Source organism: Pomacea canaliculata, linkage group LG1 (genome assembly GCF_003073045.1).
Source record: "Pomacea canaliculata isolate SZHN2017 linkage group LG1, ASM307304v1, whole genome shotgun sequence".
In the NCBI taxonomy this organism is placed as follows: Eukaryota; Metazoa; Mollusca; class Gastropoda; order Architaenioglossa; family Ampullariidae; genus Pomacea; species Pomacea canaliculata.
The window spans coordinates 36,371,974-36,394,408 of record NC_037590.1 but is presented as its reverse complement, the minus strand read 5'-3'; the positions used below and the strand labels follow the sequence as shown (position 1 = coordinate 36,394,408).

At 36.2% G+C, this 22,435-nt stretch overlaps 1 protein-coding gene across 3 annotated transcripts in view; it reads right to left on the bottom strand.

Moving 5' to 3' along the window:
* Positions 1-61: 61 nt before the first annotated feature.
* Positions 62-22,435, bottom strand: part of LOC112565701 (serine/threonine-protein kinase 31-like) — a 26,321-nt gene continuing 3,947 nt past the window's right edge. Inside the window, exons 3-31 of one of the 3 annotated variants that reach the window (XM_025241357.1) lie at positions 20,578-20,691; positions 20,199-20,284; positions 18,869-18,921; positions 18,443-18,496; positions 16,844-16,996; positions 16,549-16,623; positions 15,953-16,102; positions 15,460-15,618; positions 14,787-14,986; positions 14,238-14,406; positions 13,923-13,973; positions 12,122-12,165; positions 11,700-11,865; positions 10,132-10,254; positions 9,706-9,810; positions 8,963-9,052; positions 8,650-8,760; positions 7,719-7,967; positions 7,416-7,508; positions 7,217-7,297; positions 6,644-6,763; positions 6,180-6,299; positions 5,790-5,873; positions 5,026-5,175; positions 4,502-4,636; positions 3,894-3,962; positions 3,270-3,436; positions 1,954-2,630; positions 62-1,676 (exon numbers count right to left, since the gene is read on the bottom strand). In XM_025241357.1, coding sequence (XP_025097142.1) covers positions 1,651-1,676; positions 1,954-2,630; positions 3,270-3,436; positions 3,894-3,962; positions 4,502-4,636; positions 5,026-5,175; positions 5,790-5,873; positions 6,180-6,299; positions 6,644-6,763; positions 7,217-7,297; positions 7,416-7,508; positions 7,719-7,967; positions 8,650-8,760; positions 8,963-9,052; positions 9,706-9,810; positions 10,132-10,254; positions 11,700-11,865; positions 12,122-12,165; positions 13,923-13,973; positions 14,238-14,406; positions 14,787-14,986; positions 15,460-15,618; positions 15,953-16,102; positions 16,549-16,623; positions 16,844-16,996; positions 18,443-18,496; positions 18,869-18,921; positions 20,199-20,284; positions 20,578-20,691 — 3,874 coding nt within the window. In that variant the 3' untranslated portion in view covers positions 62-1,650. The remainder of the gene's footprint in view (positions 1,677-1,953; positions 2,631-3,269; positions 3,437-3,893; positions 3,963-4,501; positions 4,637-5,025; positions 5,176-5,789; positions 5,874-6,179; positions 6,300-6,643; positions 6,764-7,216; positions 7,298-7,415; positions 7,509-7,718; positions 7,968-8,649; positions 8,761-8,962; positions 9,053-9,705; positions 9,811-10,131; positions 10,255-11,699; positions 11,866-12,121; positions 12,166-13,922; positions 13,974-14,237; positions 14,407-14,786; positions 14,987-15,459; positions 15,619-15,952; positions 16,103-16,548; positions 16,624-16,843; positions 16,997-18,442; positions 18,497-18,868; positions 18,922-20,198; positions 20,285-20,577; positions 20,692-22,435) is intronic. The other 2 variants (XM_025241364.1, XM_025241372.1) reach the window with 2 other exon arrangements.

Genomic DNA, 22,435 nt, shown 5'->3' with positions numbered 1-22,435 from the left:
GATAAGGTATTCTATTGCATGTATAGAAAATGTTAGAGTATGCAGAACAGCAACTCCCAAATGACATGTCAGAAGCTTTATTAAGAACATTTTCAAAAACCAAAGGACGATGTTTGTCATGTGTTAAAGAGGGCACAGTGTACTAAAAACATGATAGAAGAACAGAATGATGTTCTTTAAAAAAAAAAAAATGGTGAAAATACTTAAGTGTGTACTGGTGCCAATACCGATTCCCTATCCCCCTTTTTGCAGTGATATATGGCCTTAGTTGCTGATACAACCAACCAACCCCTCTCCCTTGTGGTTAATATGTAACTTTTATAAATTTATCTTTTGTAATTGCCCTATTTTTCTTCAGTAGCTCAGTCATCCATGTTTTAGCTAATTTAATGGCATGGAGCTCTGCAAGTGTTAACCGACTGCAGTTGATTTTGTTGAAGTCCTAAAATCTTAAAGTTTTCATTTTGCTATTTACTGTTACCAGAATGCAAGTAATGATTGCCACTTCAGGAAACACAAAACATAACATTCTATTACTCCCAACTCCTAAAAAAAAAATGCAGCATTAGAGAATGCTTAGACTGTGCAGAAAAAAATGAAGTTAATAAAATAATGTTGCCCAAAATGTAAAAACGAAGTTTGGTGGAAACAAACTGAACAATAAAGTTCAAATGATCTGTGGTCCCAAAAAAGTGCAATTACAAGCCACATAATACTCACATTTCTCCAAATACACATCAAATTTACTAGACCAGTCACAAATCTTATTCACATATTAAAAGAAAATACATTAAAAAGGTGCAACAATCTTTTTTCAGACACTTTTTGTCTTGGCATGTTCCCTCTTCTCCCCCTCTCCCATCCCCCCCCCAAAAAAAAATCCCTTGCTGTTAATTGGTTAAACACAGGATATAACTCTACCTGGTGTCAAAATATCTCTAGAAGCAAGCCTACAAAAAAAAAAAAAAAACCCCAAAAAAACCTTGCAGATAAATGCCTACCAGATCTTGAACAGAAAATACATAACATTTTGAACAAGAAAAACTCACATTATTCATTTTCAAGAAAACCTCCATATAAGGTCATATAGGGTATGACACACTTTTAGACCAAAAAGGAGAAATGGGAAGAATATCTTGGAAATACTGTGTTGTCATAGGTCGCACTGCTGTTGATAACTAATGTCTGATGTTTGGATGTCAGTGATGGCTAAATGCCTACCCAGCAAATAAATATGTAAATTTATGTCTGCAACAGATATGGCTCAGAGAAAACTACAGACACCTGTCTTGCACACTCTGTATAGGCCATGACACATTTTTGGTGGGCACGACAGGGTTCAGTGACCTCTATGGGGGATGTTTAATAGCACATGCTTGCACAGATCACATGGAAATAGTCTACAAGACTATAGAAAATCATGAAAAATGCACCATGATCACAACACCAGAAGACATCACCCTGATTCAGATAAGCTGGATTCTTTCACATTTCACATTTGTGCAGTCTTCTGTAAAGTGCTGATGAAAGTGGAGGATATATATTCACACCCACGTCAAACCTTGGCACATTTTCTCTTCTGACCAAGGTGAGCAGTTAATCACATTGTGAAGATTTAAGTTTCTTGTTCTTTTTTACAGTGCCTTCATCTCAGGCAGATTCAGATTCTATTGTTTCTGCAACAAAATTACATACTGTTTATTTCTGCACTCAAAGATAGACAAGAATATTTACTTTGTTATGTATCACTGTAATGACCCTATGAATAGTCACCATCATTGACATAGACGAGATGCCTAATGTCAGCTAAAATGCCGTTAAGTGTTAGCATCCAGTTAGCATGAACTATGCACCTGGCCCCCAAATGGCAAGAATACATAGGTTGTAGTAATGGGCTTTATAATAAGAGACGATTCAGCTTCTGTTCTTAAAACCACAACTGTATATACCAACCTGCTAAGCTGTTCCACTCATCTTGTTCCTCATCCACCACAGAATCTGCACCATTTTCAATGGGCTGGTTTCGTTCATCTGAAGATTCACGAGTTATTTTTCTTCCTTTGATAGCTTCACCTCCTCCTGGCGCATCACATATATCCTCTAGGGAGAAAGTTCCAATCTCAAAGTGCCCCTGCGTAGCATCTGTGATCCCTGCGACTTCTAAATCACCATGATCCAAGCTTGGGCTGGCACGCTCCTGATAACAGTTGTCTCCCCAACCCCCCTGCTCGGGTTCATTCCATCTGTCTGGATTCTGGAATGAAGTGTCCTTGAAACCTCCTGCTGTATGACCTTCACATAATCCTTGGGAGCCTGGCATGAAGATGTCACTTATTATCCTGCCAGACCCTGGAAGGGGTGGTGGAAACTGTCTGTGGTTGGACATTGCAGGAAACGACAATGGTGGGATTTGACTACAGGAAGAATCAGAACTTGCAAAGGCATCTGGAATAGTGCAGGGAGGTAAGGATGCATTTTTGTGGTCATGACAGAAACTGGGACTGGCCTCTCTGGAAAAGGTGGACCTTGTAGATGCTACATGGTGAAGAACTTGACTGGGCAGCGGTGGGGGTGGCCTCTGCAGGTCTGGTGGAGTGATAACACTGGTATGTCCTATGGCTGCCTGTGAGCTGCAGAGCAGCAAAGGCATTCGAATAACAGAATAATTTTAAAATATAAAATTCTCGGTAAATAAATGACAGCAAAGACTTTCTACTGACAGAACCATATGTCTTGCTACAATATATGATGCACAGCCATATTTACATTTACCGTAAGTACACTAATAAGCAATCACACATCTCTATGCTTGAGCACATTCTCTCACACTATCTCAACAATCCTCTGCAAATATTCTAAGAATGATATGACAAAAGGCTTTGCTAAAGATGATATTTATCACGCAACAGACACAATGGCATCTTCATTTTTTTCCCAAGCAAGTTATAATTTTTGAGAAAGCCTATGTGGTTTAACCATTTACAAGTTTTATATTATGCAAGACCTATCATACAGCTAAAAATAGGCATTAGGGCAAAATTCCATGTCATTTCTGTTTTTCATGCTAAGTGTTTGTATTTGCATTTGACAGTCTGGAAAGTTAGACATGGAGCAATAAAACATTTCATCTTGTCAAATGAAAATATATTTTAGTCAGTTTAATGTTCATGCCTTGCTCTTTGTTACTACTTGGATGTTTCTATTGCCAAAGAAACCTGAAACAAGTAAACCCCTCCACAAGCCAAAACCAGAACCATAAAGTCTCTTACTGTGCAGGTGGTAGCATACAAGCTGAAGATGATGGTATGGACACTAGCTGGTCATTGTGATATGGCGGTTGAAGGAAATAATTAGTCTGCAGCAACATCTCTGCAGATGGCCTCAGCTGCGGAACATGGGCTGTCAAGGTTTTTACAAGCCCGCTAGCCCACTGGTCCTTTGGAGGAACACAAATACAAATACAAATAAAATGTTTACCTTCAGCTTTTTCAACAATTTAAAAAAAATCTCTTTTGCTCCAGGTAAAATTTTGATCCAAAACCAGATTAAGTACATGCATAAGTACAAGGTTAAATAAAGATTATTTAGAAAACTTTAAAAAAAAGATTTTATAAACATTTTTGTAAAGTTTTTCAAAATTTATCCAGTGCTTCTCAATGACCCGACATAGCTCAATGTACTTTTTCAAACTGACCACCCACTTTTCAACATTATCTGGTTATTTGAGCATGGAAAAATCCCAAGCTTGGATTTTACTCAGTGGGGTGGCACCCATGCCACAAAGAAAGTAAGAAAGTGGTCAAATATAACAAAACAATACTTCCTCCACCTGCTTAAAAAAAAAGGAACAAAACATAAAAATCTTTCCCATTTTTGACTTCTCATAAACTTACAAGTGACAGCTGAGACACATCAATACTGCCATCTGGCTTGCAGCGGACTCGAGTTGTTGGACAGCACAGCTGAAAGGCAATGATATCCTAAATATGTTCATTCAGCAATATCAAAACATTGCACATTAAAAAACAAAAAGAGTTAAATGAGAGAAGGTAAGTAGCCACAACAAGTACCTTTTTAAAATGGAAAAATATGAACTGCTTCTTTTAGATCAGGACGATAAAAATTTTTAAGGAATTTTCTGATGCACTCAACATAACTTTTATACATCATAAGTCAAAATGAGTGAAGCATGTTACAATATATCTGACAAATTTGGTTAAATCCATTCCAGTATAATAAAAATTATGACAAAGGCAATATCTATGAAAGGTATTTTCTATAACAAGCAACTCAAGAATAATACACTGTCATAATGTGTGTAGAGTACTATTTAAAAATTACAAAGTGGGGCATGTTCAGGCTGGATTAATTATTGTTTTTATTTTTAAAAGGTACAAAAGGAAAGGAACAAGATCTGGATGAACTTAATGAAGTGTAAAGAGCAGGAACTAAGTTTTCTGGAGCAGTTCTTTTTTTAGGACTGAAAACAAAATGTCCATACCCAGAGGGTCAGAACACCAACGCTGAAAATGTCAACTGAACCATTTGGTTCTGAGTTGGCTGGCAAGGACTGCACTGCAGGATCAATGAACTCTATACCATTGGGAGCTGCGTACTTGTTCTTGGCTCGATCCAGCTGTAGAAAGTTGAGTAAAGAGAGAAAAATATTGATATTACCAATTATAAGCTAGCTAATAAAAAGTAATGTTTGTAACAAGTAATGAACCAAGTTACATGAAGAATTTGTGTAGTAAATGTAAATGATTGACCACATATATATAAAATTAATGACAGTTCCTTTAAAGAATATTTTGGACATTCTCAGAAAAAATGGATAGTTCTTTCTACTGTTGATCAGAGTGCAATTTCATTAGTTCCTGTCTTATTTTGAAGCCTAGTTCAGTAGTATCGCCTTTTGGGTCAACTTGACAAATGCTTGGTGACATAAGATTCACAAAAACAGTTTTTTCTGCATCTAGAGACTTAAAAATTTCTACAGCAAAAGCATTTTATAGAAAAACTCACAGGACAGCAGGACAGGTCAGGAGGAAGTAACCCTGCTGTCCCATCAGGTCGAAGAATAATGTTGTGAGGATGCACCTCTCCGTGCAGTACTTTCTTCTCATGCAGCATCTTGAGACCCTCCACAACAGACTTCACTACCTGATAAACATCCTGCCACACAAAGCAATAAATCTAGGAGTGAATGCAGGTGATGTAACATTTAGCCAAACCAAACAACCCAACTGACAAAACATAAAAACTTTGGCCTTGCTGAGCAACGGCCTGACTACATGAAAATATTTCCAACTCAAACTAATGCAATGACTCTATAGTCTCTATTCAAGCAAGCACATACTTTAAAGGTCTCTTGCTTGATCCTGCCTCCAGTAAAAAAGTCAAACATAGTGCTCAATATTTTGAAACTCCTATTTCATATTTGCAATGTCTAAAGTACTATCAAGAGGCGTTTGTTCACAGATAAAAATCATACAGAGGTGGTCTAGAAGAATTCTCAAACTTTAATTCCACTTAGAATGCAAATTACTAATGCGCTTGAACTAAATCATGAATTGAAAGTGCTAAAATGTGTTTGAATCAGTAGGTAAGAAAAAATAAAAACTGGCTCAAGTGAGCAAGAGTGCCCCAAGACTTCAGTTTAAAGGTAGACATGATGTCACATGGATATTATCTTCAGACAACCTCTTAAGTCGTAGTGGACGGTCATCTTTCAGTACCTTTCAAATCCTAAAAATGACAACAACAAAAAGCTTAAGTAAAACTCATACCATTTTTGTTAGTCTGGCGTGTTCAACGTAATTGGCCAGAATGTCTCCATCTTTCTCAAACTGCAGATAGGCGTGACGATTATTCTAAAATAGAAAACAACAGCCCAGAAACAATAAAAAGCCACCACTAACACATTTGGTAGGAATTTGCAATTAAACTGTGAAACTAGTATCACTCAGATTTTCACATATTTTAACAGAAAATTATTTCCAGCAACACTATGCAATCATGCATTATTTACTAATAAATATACAGACTTTCACTGCTCTGAACAAAATATGAAAATCGGGGTCCTCAGTTGCCCAAAGAAACACCTTGCAAGAATACTCAACTTGCTGAATGTAAAAAATACTACAGTACAGATAGTATGACAAAGGAAATTGATTTACCTTGTCAAAGAAAACAGTGACAGGGTGAAGCAAGGCAGGGTGGGAGATACTGTTGTAAGTTGTTAGCTGAGCTAGAAATTCTTCCCTGCCCATGTGGTGGCCATCTGACAGCAGGCATTCCTGCACAAATGGAAAAACAGGCCACGTCCCACATGTGAATCACAACAATGTGGTTTTTACAGTTTTCTCATGGATGATTAAAACTACCAGATAATCTGCTGCATGTAGAAGCAGTAGATGGTTATAAAAGGTGGTTAATATAGTTTTCTCATAGTCTAAATTATCAATCAAGTTGTTGCATTAAGAAGCAATAGATGGTTAAAAAAGAAAGAAAAAAGGAATATGAAACAAAATGTTCAAAAGAGCAATGAACAAATGTATCCATGCTATTTTTATGCAAGTGTAAAAGATAAGAAAGAAATCCTCACTCTAGTAATATCTTGATAGCTACAGTAATAACATACCATGATAATGACACAATTGCCAGCAAACATCGAATAAAAGAGGCCACCATTTGCTGCTGGGACTGGCTTAAGATCAAAATGATCGACTTCATGGCTTGGTTTTATGAGTCCATTGTAGGTCTGCCAAAACACACGTGCACATGCATACTCACACACATTAACTTAATGCTTCATGGCTTATGGTTATTTCTGGAAGCAAATGAGTGTGTACATATGTGCACATTCGTGCTCTTTGTCTTATTTCATATCTTAATATTTCAAAATGTTCAGAGATCTAAAACAAAGTAATTGCAAATAAAAAAATAGTTATATGCCACTGACAGGTTATGATATGTACAGATGTTTTCAAACATAAAATCCTTACAAATATTATATGTACTGTTGGAAATCCCTAGGAAGATTTTGAAAAATGAAGTTTTGAGAGTAAATTCTCTTTCTTTGAGACTTACCAGATGAAAAGTTTATTAAAAAAAAATTTCACTGTTCATTAATCAAAAATTTCATAAAGGGCAAACACATAGATGTTTGTTGACTATGTAAAAGTTTCAGAAATCCAACAGTGTGGAAACAAACCAGATAAATGTCGATGCCACAGTCAGGGTGCTGTAGGAGAAGCTCTGGGAAATGACTGTCCACCAACTTGGCAAGCTCTGACTGATGATTAGAACAAAATTATTTTTGAACTTAAAGCAAGAAAATGTTCATTTGCTGATTTATTGTAATAATAATGTTTATCTCAAATAAATGAGATATAACAGGTTAAACCACTGACCATTTCCTTGTCTTCTGCAATCAGACTCTCGTGGATCTCTCTTTGGATGGAAATCACATCCTTTTCAATCTCATGGAGCTGCTTATCATCATTCTGAAAGAGTATACCAATGCTTTCTGATAAGAATAACAAACAAAAAGTCATCACAAACTCTTCAGCTCTGTACCTTGCTCTCCTAACTACTGCTGAACAAAACTTAAAAAAAGAAAAAAAAAATCTATGTTGCAGTTTCAACCAATAGCTCATGCTTTAATTATGCTGAGTCAAGATAGCATTAAGACTTAAAGAAAGTGAACACGCCACCTCCTCTGCATCATGTTTGTCCGCCAGGCGATGCCGCAGTTTTGAACGAAGAACCTTCAGTGTCTGCCTGCAAGCCATCAGCTTGTCCATGGTGGGTGTGTTGTCCAGCCAGCCTTCTATGCTGCTGTGTAGAGCACTAAACTCAGAATGCATGCGCAAAAAATTGTTGGCACACAACACTTCAGACTTGAGCTCTCTGTATACTGTCTGCACTAAGGAGGCAATGAAACTGGCATCCTGGCTTCCTTCCTGTTGTAAAAATCAAATGTAAATGTTAAGACTTTAATTAAAATTTTTAATATTGCATTAAAAAAGTGATAAAAAGGTGTAGTTTCTGAGCAAGAACTTTTATATGCCTTGAAGTAAATACACATGTAAAGGACTAATGCTGTCGACAGTTTGTCATAAAAATATATTGTGATTTTGAATATTTTAATATTTAAAGTACAGGTGGATGGACCAAAATTTTAACATCTGATGTCTCTGTAGGCCACAGTTTATGCAAATGCTCCAAGTGTATGCCAATGACGAGCTGCCAATACAGACAGCCCAAAGTTTTTTGACGCAGCTGTGAAGTTTTGACCTCTTTCCAAAATACAGGTGAGAATTCCACTATACTTCTACTAATAGCATTACTATAGCGCATTTCCCTATGACTGCTGTTTCCCCTATTCGTTTGGTTAAACATGAGTTGTAGCCCTTAAATGCCTATGGTGAGGTCATCAGGTAAAGTTAAAGAAAAAATTTACTCTTATGCTCATTTATCTTTCTTAAAGTCATAAACTGCATTGTCTTTTGATCGCAAAGAGTGGCTTAACTACAGTGTCATGACTAACATCCTTTGAATTTTCCTCCTCCCTTTCCCCTTTTTGTCTGGTGCTGGGTTATCATGTGGACTCATGATGATGACTATTCTAGTCTCGATACTTACAATGTTTGTGACAGTAACTTCATGTTGTAGACATTGGCAGTACTGCCGCAGCTGACAACTCAAGTCCAGATCACTAGCATCCCGGTGTCCATCAGATGTCACAGACATTTGCTGCAAGTCAAATCAAGCGTGATTTAAATGATTTTTCCTTGTCCATGATGTTGCAGGAATCAACACACACACAGATTGCTCCACAACAGAAGGAATCTGGCATGCACCCAAGTCAGCACTTCTTCTAGGACTCCTAAAAATGTTAAAAAATAAAAAGGAAAAATAAATAATGAAAATGGAAAGAAAGAAGAATTGAAGTTACCTCTCTAATATTTTGTAAAGCAGTTCCAACTATAGCTTCCTGCTGATCAGTTTGCAGTCTAGCATTTCGAAAGTCCTCCTTTCTCTGTGTCTGAAAAAAAAAATGTAATTATGTAACTACTAAACTGTGATATAAACAACCAAACTTAACAAATGCACCACTCACTTTGAGAACATTTTGCATCCTTGTGTTTACCAAAAGAACAAAATCTATGATAAAGCAATTTTAGCTTTCACATTATTTTCATTACCTTGTCTTTACCAATGTTAGCATAAACTGACCTACACCTAATGCTAATTATATTGAGAAAAAAGAAAAGAAAAAAAAAAGAAGAAGAAAACGAACAGTTTCACATTCTTGTATTAACTTCTAAACTATTGCATTTGCCTATTTAGTTTTCTACAAGATTTGATATATAATAATAATAAATGTTTATTTATAGAGCACTTTATCCCATCAAAAAAGATGGACTTGAAGGCACTTATATATATGAAGTTGCCCAAGCACACACTTATCAGCAAGCATGAAATCCACCCTACAAATTCATTTATCATCATTTAAATCATAATTCAAATCTCCTTCTCTTTCACAGACACACACACACTCACTTACACTGTGCAGTAAAATCACACCCACCTTGATTTAGTCTTCATCATGATGAAGATACTGCAATATGTTATATAGAGCTTTAAGTAACAATGTTAGATCACTACGACTGGATAAAATGTAAAACCTATCGTTACCTTGAAATTATCATACTGTGCCAAAAGAGAAGGCAAATCTGGTGTTTCTTGGATAGACATGCTGAAATAGGCATCATACTGACAGTTCAACTTGTCCAAGGTTTGCTGCAGACAAAGTAAAAAATATGTTTACCAGTTTTTCATTTGAAATGTCAACCCCTCCTTACTCTTGCTTTAAAAAAAAAAATTTTTTTTCTGAAAATCATTTGACATGAAGTTTTTAAGGGAGTCTTCTTCACTATCTACTTATTGTCAAATATGGCTTTGTTTGGCAAGTTTATTACATAACCATTATCTATTTGACAACATGTCTGTTAGAAAGGCCCTTTTGAAGGATGGTCTCTTTAGTGCTTACAGACAGGATGATTTGTTTCAAAGACAGCAACACATAAAAGAAAAAAGTGTTGCTATTATTAATTAAATTACCGAAATGCTCTGAACGCGTTCTGTGATAGGCATTTGCTCCATCTCCTGTATGCAGGAAGTCAGTTGTTTGTAAAGCAACTTGCGTGTGACATTTCTGCTCTCCAGCATTTCCTGGGATGGTTTCTGCACACAGCCACCAAACACATTGTCAGAGATCAGAGATTGACCCATGCATACATGGGAAATACAACCCTAGTGATGGTAACTTTCATGGATGTGGAGCATGCAATGATATAAAAGGTTACCGAAGCTCCAGATGAATTGAATAGTGTTCATAGCAATGAAGGTGGAAGGGAGAGAGCAAGGGAGAGTGACTGGTGTGGAGGCTGTTACCACTACAAGGTAAGTTGCAGTTTTGGAAGGCGCAGTTTTTTGACGAGGGCCAACAGTGAAGGGTATAAGAAATAGCAAGAGTCTGAATGGCAAGCAGGAGGTGTCTGTACCTATGGGCCTTGTTTTGTGTGTGCTACCTTGCCTAGACAAGATAAAAATATTATATTCATATATTTTGGTAAATTATTTTTACATTACTTAAACTTAGTGTAGTGCAGTGTGATTTTTGTAAAAGCGTGCGAACCTTTAAACTCAGTCCGAGGTTAATTTGAGGAGTTAGTTTGGTTTAGTCCTTGTTACTCCTTGAGGAGCATAGGGCAGCAACAACGCCAAACTAGAGAAAAATCTTCCTGACCAGGCCCTTATTGTGGTACTGTTGCTGTTTCTGTAACAGCCTTTTTTTTTTTTTTTTTTTTAAAAAACATGAGTGGGTTGTTAGCTCAAAGCAAAACTCCCAACCTGGAGGACAAGGTTGCAACATTTTAGTCTGGCCTCTTCCCTGACAGACCTGTTCAGCTTGGTTAGACCAGCCAGAGCACAAGGCTCCTGCCGACATAGAGCTGTGGATCGACAAGGTGTGCAAGCCATCACACCACTACAAGGTAAGTTGCACCAACTGGTGGCGGAATTTGAGGAGTACGAATGGATTATTAGATAAAAGATAGGAATGCTAATAGGTAACATGCAAGTTACAGGTTGCAGTTGGGGAGTATGTTTTCATTACAATTCAAAACTAAATGTCCTTTTGTGACAGTGGTGTAGTAATAAGTTGACATAAAACTACGTACCCCGTTATTTGTAATTAAAATATTAATGCGAGGAATGCATCACTTTAAACATCACTTTGCTGACATATGACGACTGTCAGCCGCGGACCACCTGACTTATGCCCGCGGACCACACTTTGAGAACCACTGATCTATAGCACTGGCAAAGTTAACATGGATACACGAAGTGGAAAGTATATCTGCAGGTAAAATCCTCAAATGATGGCCCTGAAAGATGAAAGAAAGTGAGGCTTGTTTGTGTTATGCCCATGACTTGGGCTTCATCCTGACCTATGCCACCTGGATAAACAGCAGGCTTTCCGTTTGCTCCCTGACCTATCACCCCACAAACCAGTCAGGCAGTGACCTCAACTGAGTCCTGATCTAGGAGCACTCAAGACTACAGTGCCTATACTTTTATGTTCCTTTCATATTGTTCTGTTCAGGTTTATTGTGCATGCTACTCACTGCATCCGTGAGCTGGCAAATTTCACTCTGTTGAGCACGATAGTTTTTTAAAGTAGTCATCACTGCTGATAAGCTTGGGATGGAACTGTCTTGCAGCTTGTCTGTGCTGCATGCAAGCTTTATGGCTTCCTCAACTGGTGATGGCTGGTCATGTGAAAACTGGCTTCTGTCATCAAAACCAAGTGGATAGAAAGGGTTTAAATTATGGGTTCATCTCAACAGGCAACTTTTTAAAACACCTATCTCCTGTACCAATCTGAATTGCTTCAAAAAATGGAAGGCCTAACAAGTGGTAAAGATCTAACCATGTGCAATAATATTGTCTTTTAAATTAAAAAAATTCAGACTTATTCTTTGTAAATTTTTGCATTTTACTTCTACTCACACCCACTTTTTCCATCTTATTCTACTAATGTACTCACCTAATTTTTCTTACTTTTTCAGCCATGTCTGCGGCTCTGTGAATCTGCAAAAAATAACAAAGAAAGCACATGGACTGGTTCAAATCTTCTAATGACAAAATAATTTTTCACAAATCTTAACGGCTCTCATTTTTTTGCTGTACGATGCACCCTCAAACTGATCATCTAAGGGGAGTCAGGACAGCTAAGACTATGCAAAATAGCACCCAGAATAGTAAAACAAACTTGCTTCCAGCTATAGGGTTTACTGACATTTTCACCATAAGACCCCCTTTACAGTCTGTTCTTATCTCACTAATGTTTGATTTCCACCAGGCTCCATCATGTCCAGAAACATCACCTTGAAGCTGATCTGGACTAAAAATTTCTGCTTCATGGAACTGAAAGTGGGTAATGCATAAAAGGAGGATAAGCAGGTGTACACCTTTCACAGTAAAAGAAGTTCATAAATGGTAATGCTAGCAGAGGGTGAACCAAAGTAAAAGAATGACCTAAGGCACTATATGACTGCCAAATTAATGCCCACCATTAACTTGTTAGCAGCTACATCCAAAGCACACATGTCACATAATCCCATCCCCCTTTTCTGTTTATTGCTACTTCCCTACTCATCTTCCTTTGCACAATTATGTTACTCTCAGTCTTATTATTTGGTTCCTATTTGCATTTTCTGTATTTGTCTTCATCATCCGTATAGTTATCCTTTTGTTGTTCAAATGTTGTTTGTTCTTCTGTCCCTCATATGTTGTCCATGTCTATGTTTTTTAAGTGCTAAGACCATGCCCATTAAAAGTAATAATAATAATAATATGTTTATTTATATAGCGCATTTTCCCACCATTAAAGGTGGGCTCAAAGTGCTTTACTAAAAAGAAAAACACAAATATAATGACAACGGATGGTGGTCTCAAAAACAATCACTGAAAAATAGCTGAATTCTGTTCAAGAATTTCCGGACTGAAATAATGGAGGCAACCATCAGCATGTTGGGGTAGTCACAGACTGATCTGCAGGTGCTGGCCTCCTATGACTGTGGAGAGAGAGTTGTGAGGGCCAGTGAGACTTACTTGTCCACTAGCTGATATCAAAACATGGCTAGCCTTCACACTTCTATGCTGTGAAAGTATTCCAGAGCATGCAGTACACCCCGCATGATATATGTGACTGCTAGCTCCAGCAGATCGCTGTGAAGTAGGTATGCAGCAGGTGACGGCAAGAGCCACAGCCTATAATAGACTGTCCACGGTAATGTGGGAGAATAGTCTTATGCTGCAGCTGCTTGGTAAATACAATTTCTTTCGGTACATAAGAGAACTCGCCATCTAAGTTTTCTACATCAATCTGGTTAACAACCAACTGCAGTCCTGCTGGCAAGTGCTGAGCTAGATGCACTGTGGTTGTATCTTTGTGACCTTTGTCTATTCCTGTATATAGCTGATAGACACAGGCCACATTGTCAAACTGCACGATGACCACTTCTGATGACTCGCTGATGTTGAGAGTGACCTTCACCTTGTTTTCTGCTAATGGCGGGGAGGTGATGTCGTAAGGCTGACTTGCTATTGGAGAATCAGACAGCTGAGATTATGAACAAGCACAATGCTTTGTTAGTGATTTGTCTGACATAACTTTTGTCTGTCTTTAGCTTCTTGTCACTCTTGAATCTATGAACTTGACCAGCTACTTGTTTTAGCATGTCATTTGCCCTGGGGCCTGTGCTGGCTCTCAACAACTCTGAGTATGCGCTATGCAAATCTTGCATTTATTATTATTATGAGGAAATAAATTCAAAATTACTTACTAGTGCTGTTATGTTGCTTGCCTGGAGTCTTGAAAACTCAGACTGCATATTCTAAAACAAATAAGACCAAATAAAAATAATATAAAAAAAAACGAACAAAAAAAATGCAGTAGTACCAACAGGCTTCACTCTATCTTTATTCCTCTATTATCGAATTGCCAAACTGGAAGACAGGATGAATTCACTACAGCAACAGCAAGCATATCCATGCACACACACACACAGAGGATTAAAAAAAAAAAAAAAGGAGAAATTACTTTAATAATAATAATCATCATCATCATAATAAAAAATAAAAAAGTTAGGATAAATTACTTTAATTTTTCCCTTGAGGCTGTTTAGTTCTGCACACGCAATGTCTCTTTCTTTAGTTATCTTTTCCAAATTTCTTGCTTTAACTTTCAGATCTTGTTTAATATCTGAAATAGACTGGTCTGGCTTCAAAAAAGGCTGGTCTGAGAAAGAGGATGATATTCCAGGTCCACTGTGTGACAAAGAATCAAAATGATCTCATTTAGGATAAGTGAAAAATCTGATACAAAGAAGGAAGGATAAATTATAGAACACAAACAATACTTTATGCTTCCGAAAAGAAACTATTTTTCACTACCTTTAAATAACTACCCATTAAGATTATTCCCATGACTTCCTTTATATCTTGTACAATATTAATATAGATTATATTAAGCATATGCTTAATATAATAAGTATATTAGTGTATACAAGAAAACTATAAAATATAAAGCCATGTATAAGTGAATCACTTAACAGGATTGCACGCTCCACTAACAGCACTGCAAGCTACACCACTTTCCCCCTACCCCCCCCCCTCCCAAAAAAAAAGGTTACAGAAAACATACTCACCCTCCAATTGTCACTCTTATTTTCCCAGGTTCTCCAACAACTTGCCTAGAGCCGCTTCCCAGGGGTCCAATACCAGGTCCTCCAAAACCCGAGTTTGTTGGCAGTGAGCCAAGAACCCCAGCTCCTACACTCTCTCCACTTGGAAATGGTGGACGTGTAGAGGCATCTCCTCCACCACGTGGAAGCATTGCTTTGTTAAGCTGTGGCCGGCAAAGAGAATACTAGAATTCACCAGTCTGAACAATAATTATTTTAGTGATTGTGGCATTTCAGGGATATTACCTTCCAATGTCTTCATTATTCCCACTATAGCGCTAGAATAAAAAAAATCGACCTATTCTTTTTTCTTTCTCTCGCTCTCAAACACACACCAATTTAGGAATCTTGTCTGCATAAACTTCCAAAGCTTTCAGAAACTAATAAAAATTTCCTGCAATTAACTGCACCCATTTTTTATATCTACAAGCACCCAAAAAGTCTACTGTTTCTCTCCCAGCCATTTATGAACATAGTGCTTATTTGTTGCTTCAAAATTGCATAAACTGTGTTGATCACTCCAGACCTATTACTCAATATATATTGTAAACATAAAAATATTAAAAAACCTTTGATCTTGATGAATATGAATATGAATATGAGAAAGAGAGAGGAGAGATGGGAGGGGAGCATTCACCATTTTCTGCACAGCAAAGTCCTTGTCCACAAGGTCTTGGTTGAGATGTAGCCCATTCACATATACATCTACAAAATGACCAGAGCCATCTGGCAAACGAAATCTAGACTGAATGTCAATATACTGGTTCTCCGTTTGTTCTCGAACATAAGCAATAGCCTTGAGAAAAACAGAAATCCAAGGGGTTATTTTGCAATTCATTTGGTTTGAATATCCTGTTGCTTTAATTACATTATCTGCCAGAATATCACACCAATCAACCTGCCATTCAGTAACCTATATTTTTTCTTTTTTACAAAAATTGTTATGCTGATAAGATCTGCTGCAAACTGCACATTCTTAACATATATAATTTTGTGACCAAAGCACAACATACTAATTTGTTATTACTAACAGAATTTTGTTTAAACTATCTATCAAGGTCTCAGGATAAACTTGAATCAAATTTGAACAATATTTAAACTAAAAATTTATGTTGTTTATAAAGCCTCACCTCTTTTTCCTTGGCAATATTGTAGCGAATGTTATGGAGGACTATTTTAATAGCACAAGGTTTAGGTGTTGTCAGATCATCGGGGAGCTCCACAAGGTCCTTGGGATTGACTTCTTCACAATTGCCGAAATCTATGTATTGCACTTTCATCTGTAAACATCAAGATATGCGATAAGGATACAATGCCTCCAACTAGCACTTTTAAGAATAGCCTCTCACTATTATTACTCATGGTAACAGGCATTTCACTAAGGTCAAAGATGTAACCTAAACGTCTATTGGGCATGTATATACCTGCACAGATTTGTTGTTGAAGATAAAGAAATAAGCCCTTGACCATGTCAACCTGAATGCAATTCTAAAGGCTCTTCTTAACTAGAAACATACTGTCAAAAGTTTTTACATGACATTAACTTTGCCAAATGGAGCCACATATTCAACAGGTATTTGGTTAAGAAAGGGCTTTTAGCCATGACAACTTACAACAGTCCACTCAATGCAAACAGAAATAATTCAGAAAAAAATTACACAAAAAAACACCTCAAATTTGCTAAACATCAGCATAGACCCACTGAATCAGACAAACATCACTATACCTTGTCAGAATTATGCTTGCTTTTGACCTGACAACGGTACCATAGACCATCCTCTGAGAATTTGCATCCATATATCTAGAAACATTTTATGAAAATAAATGAGCGACCAGACAATTTTTTTTCACATACATTATATTTTTCAACATGCATGGTTCTTATTTTCTCTAGGCATGTATTTCATTAAAAGGGATGTTTAAAAAAATAACCCCAAAAAACCCCTATTACAATTATTTTTATTACTGGTATTTCAGTAACAGTTCATTGTCATTGTAGTTATCTCTCACAGCTTGCTCACCTTGTTCATGTCAATGCTGCCCTGTACAGCACAAGCTGTTGGACACACTTCTGCTAATCTGACGGTGATCTGTGATTGTTCTTCTACTTTGGAGTCATTCAATACTTGTGCCCAAAGTAACGTTGGTGTCTCTACATGGGTAATCATTGCATGCTGCAAGAGCAGGATAAATGTTTCAAGCCAAGCAAAGTGATAATCCTAAATTATGTTTACCTTTTTTTGTAATCAGATGAAAACAGATCTTTTGACTGTCCAATTTGATGCATGATAGCTTGGTGCGTGAAAGGAGATGAATGGTGAACATCATTGCATATTTAAAGTTCTTGTATGACACAATAATAAAATTTTCATGTCTCAGCTTTTTTCCAGGAGATTTGTGTGATTACTGTACACACCTCAAGGAATGTATTCCACCACCCCTACCCTATATAAACTTTGAGCTTGCTCAATATCTTAACATTTGGGCACTGTGAAGGTGGAATACTATTTGACTGTGGATAACAAGACGGCAGGTTTAAGTTTTATTTAGCAGTTCTTTCTGGTCAAAGAACTACATACAAATATCAGGTCCTAGTGACACCGAATCATGATAGCATACTAATATTTTAGCATATAAGCAGCATTCATCTGAATAATGGGAAATTTATTTAGCTCACATGATAAAGCACACCTTGTAAAGTCTGATGCCACAGAAAATAATAAGTTACAAAAAGTATATCATGATCTCCAACAAAATAGAAGAGATAGAAAACTGTTATGCAGCAAATGTCTGCTGCAATCACCATCGACCCATATTTTTCTAGATTCATTCAATTTTGGAACCACTGTCATTTACATATTCTATATAGAGAAATTTTGCTCTGAAGAAATTACATTCCAAATAAGCTTTGTCTTGTACCCATTGCATCTTTTTATGAGATACTGGCAAGACATTTTGACATACTAACACATGTGAATTGGGGCTGGGTTAACATTCAATAACAAAAATAATAAGGATGATGATACTCTTAATTATCATTTATGATATCTTGTGGTAAGCACACCACAAACTGGTTTAGTCAGTGAAAGACAAGCTGAAAAAGAGGCTCAAGTCCTTCCAAACACAGTTCAATGCCATGCTGTCATGTCACTACCTATTATTAAAACACAAATGATAATGTCTATATCACCAGTCAGGCAACAGAGAGAAACTTACAGTCCACTATCACACAGCTGTTTAAGTGTCCAGGCATGCTCTGATTTTTTAAAACACTTTTTAAAGAAAGATACAAGAAAAGAAGTCTTTCTCTTTTTGTAAGGAGAGGGATTTGAATTATTATGAGATACACAGATTAGAATTACATTGACACAATGAAGATTAGTCACTTAAAGATTGAAATGCATCTTTTAAAGTGTATCAATTTGTCCATGCATCACTGTTTCATAACAAACTGTTCCAACAAGAATAGCTACTAAAACTTGTGACTTGGACTGTCCATATTGTGTTTATCTATACAGGACCAAATAGTTTTAAACTTTAAAACTTTCCTATAAGATGTAAATAAAACTGAAGCGGAAACCAGTGTAGAAAGACACTAATATTTCTGACACCTGACCTACCATGATAATCATCTGCATATTTCGGGAACCCCATGTTGCTGATTGATTTTGCTGCTGCACAGATCAATCACTGAACACTTAGAGCACAATACAAAGATAGGTAGGCTAAGCACAGGTGAAAAAGGAGAAAAGAATTTCTTTCTTTGTTAGCATTTGTAAAAAGACAAATCATAATCATATTGAAGCATAAATTATCATAATATGATGTAATAGTAAACAAAACCCCAAATAAACAAAGTATGCAAAGATGAACTCAAATCTAGAGCAAGATTGTACAAAATAAATATTTTATTAACTTTTATAAAACTTCATGAAAGTTTAATAAAATTATAAATTCACTTTAATGTAAACTTCTGCAAAATTTCAAACAACACATGAAGCTCCTTTCTAGGTGCAGAATGTTTTACCAAATAATTTGGTACTTACTTCTAATTCTGGTGGACCAGGAGATGAGGATGAAGCTAATTCTATGGCTGGAACTGCAACAGTCAGTTGTAAATTGTTCTACATTTTATAAACAATTAAGCACAAGTCAGTTTAGTGGAGTGTAATAAACATGAATATTATTCTTCAAATAACAATAAAAACAAACATCATCACAAACAAGTTTTAGCTATCTCTTGTTTTAAGTTTAGTGGGCATCAAGCAGAAGGAGTTTGACAATATTTGCTTGAAGTTAGTAATCTGCCCCTGAATCAAAGAAAGCGCTTGTCTCAAGCAATATGTAACTAGCACAGAAAAAAAGATGGCATCAAAAGTGTCGACATTCAAATGCAATGCAAATCTTTGTATTATATTCTATACCTATGTTAAAATGGAGTGACTGAAGGTGACTTTTTAATGAAGAGATTGAAACAACAAACTGCAAGGGTAAAGATGAAAACAGGCTTCTGAACTACTTCCATAAATTACACAATAAAATGGGGGAAACACTTACTGATATGTAAGTTTAGTCAGATATGCTGGTAAAAACAAATAGGTTCTATTCAGTGCAGATCAAATTATTTTTAAGTATAAAAATTACAAGAATAACTTCAAGATTCAACAACAACAAAACAACAACGTCAAAAGGAAAGACTTCTGGTTTGGATTATTTTCAAGGTATATTTCAAAGCTTGAGATAATTGGATTTCAGAATGATGACAAAATTTTCAGTCTGGATGCCAATATCTTTATCAATAGTATGGTCTACATGTGCAAGTAGGGTAATGACTGAGCATTTGCCACCATTACAGTGAGGATTATCTTGCCAGATCTGGAATGGGAATTCTGTTGGTTCTTTGTATATGGCAGCTATTGAAAACCTGGCTGCCTTGCCACAATATAGCCACCTCAGCTTGTTTCCAAAGGAAACACTTCTTCTCCCATCATATGCATGTTGTCAGACTGTAAGTTGTTTTTTACAAGCAGTAACTACTGCCTTCTCTGTTTAAGTAAAATGCCAGTTTGCAACAAATCTCATTTTGTCTGCAATTTTGAAGCTAGGTGATTATGTTTTGGCTATTTTACACATGCCCAACCCATTGGCTTTGTCAATCATCTAGTCTTTCAACAGCTATAAAATCCACAGAAGCACTCCTACTTCAATGACTCAAATGATTTAAAAACCATAACAGCTAAAGATCCAGGAAAACAGCATTTTCAAGTCAAGTGTCTTGAAGCCTAAAAATAAAATAGCATTATGCAGAGTGCCACGAAAACAGATGACATCATCCTATATGAACTTGACAAGCACAATAAATTTTAAGAGTCTTACCGATGTCAGGGCCTCTTTGAAATTTATTTGCTAAGTTGTCTTTGATTCCTGCTGGTGCTCCTGCAACACCACCACCTGATGGTTTGCTGCAAGAAGCACAAACCTCCTTTAGATTTATTAATAAGCAAAAGAAGAAGAAAACAATAATCTTTTAACTTGATCAGGAACTCAGGGTAGAAATAAATTTCAGGGTGTGTAAGTCTTCAGAGACTGTATTATTTTTAATGAAGTAGATCCATTCCAGGAAAAGTAGACATTTGAGATTGTTGCCATGCTGAAACAGTTAAACATTTGTAGAAACTATAATTACAGCATTAGAACAATACCCCACAAATAAATTACTGCCATGTGTTAAATTTGAGTGCTCCCTTAGACTTACTTTGGTCGTTTCTCCACCATGCGCTTGCATAAAAGTGGAGTTCCGTCTAGAAGAATTCCATTGCACTCATTTATTGCCTTTTCTGCATCCTCTTCGCACATATATTTTACAATTCTGTTAACAAGTTTACAGTTGCAATTGTCAATGTAGATTTCAATAAGCTTTAAAACACATGGAATAATATTTCTGTATCAATAAATGCAATTCTTATGCATTTTCCTAACCAATTTATATTTGAAAACTGTAACTGACAAAACATAAAAAAACAATAAAACTGAACTTTGCTTTCTTTTAAGGGGGAAAAAACTGTCCAATAATAACCTTTTTCTATAAAAAAGGCCTATTTTATGCCTTCTTTAACCCAAACACTACACATTCAAATCACTATTATTGCAAAAATAGTTAAATACTTTAGATTTAAACATAAAAAGTATTTTTGAATGTTGACCTAATTAAACACACAATATATTTAATTATATATAATACATCTCATTTTTTTAACTATATGTATTATTTCGTTGTAAAGCTCAATCATTTCTTTTATCCCCATGATCACTACTTAAGCTTTAGATGAGAACCAATTAGTGGTACGCAAGAGACATCTGTTAATTTGGGGTTACTACTCTAGTGTGTGCACTACCTTAGAGACATCATTATTCTTTATGACTGAAGCAATAATCACATGCTATTATTTTTTTATAGCGCTTGAACTACCCCCCCAAAATTGTTATTTTTCCACTGAAATAAGTGCTCATCAATTACCAAATCAGTTACCAAAAGATATTACTCAGAAAAGAAATTAATCTCAGAAATGTATTTTATGTATGTACTGTACCTAATGCTGATATCCTTAGAATCTTAGTGTTTCTTTTATAATTACATAGGTTCATAGTCATTTCAACCATTCATAGTTGCAGGGCTTCTGCTTACACAAAAAATTGCGTACAGTACGCATTAAAAGTTCGAAGGACCCCTTCAATTTTCGTCAATGGGGTCCCCTTCAAATTTGGGCAAAGAACAGGGACCCCTTAAAAATCTGAAGAAGGGGTCCCTGGAACCCCAAAGAATTTAGCCATAGCAGAAGCCCTGAGTTGATTATAAATTATTTCTGCTTATTACAGACCAGTTCCCTTACCCCTTCTAAAAAATTTGATAACAAAGAAAAAAGGGTTTTATCTAGATATTCTGTTTAGGAAATAACTTGTAATATTTTATATTATATTATTGATATAATGTCAGCTAATTTAACAGGGCTATTGAAACATGTAAGTTTTATTATTATGTTACAAGCTAATCTACTGGATAGTTTGCAACAATATTATACAAAAGGTAAAATGAACAAAACATAGACTTGGTAATATACATACGCATATTTTCCTTGATTGTTTTCCTTGATAAACAGGGCTTTTGTTTCACCAAACTTTGTGAACATCTTGGAAATTTTTTTCTGCAGCAATGAAAATGATCATAATTTTAGTTTTAATTCTTTTTGACAAATGCAAGTTGTTCAAAATGAAGGCATTCTCATTTCTAAATAAGTAATACCGGTACAACTGGCATAATCTATGAGTGTTCAAGTTTTGTCTATTGTTTCAAAACCAGAATGGTGTTATAATTCGGAAGACCAGCTGATGAAGTTTAAAGACTTAGAAACTCCTAGATGCTGCAGCGTATTTACATAAAAAAAGGATCGGAGAACAGTTTGGGACCACCATGAGGTAGTTCTAGAAACACTGCGCTTTAATTTTGCCGATTTGGAACAGATAAATAGCATTGAGACAGTACTGGGGGGAGAGGCTGTTGAACAGGTTGCGAGTGGAGGAGCCCTGGGTGTATAAGTTGTATTATGCATGAAGAT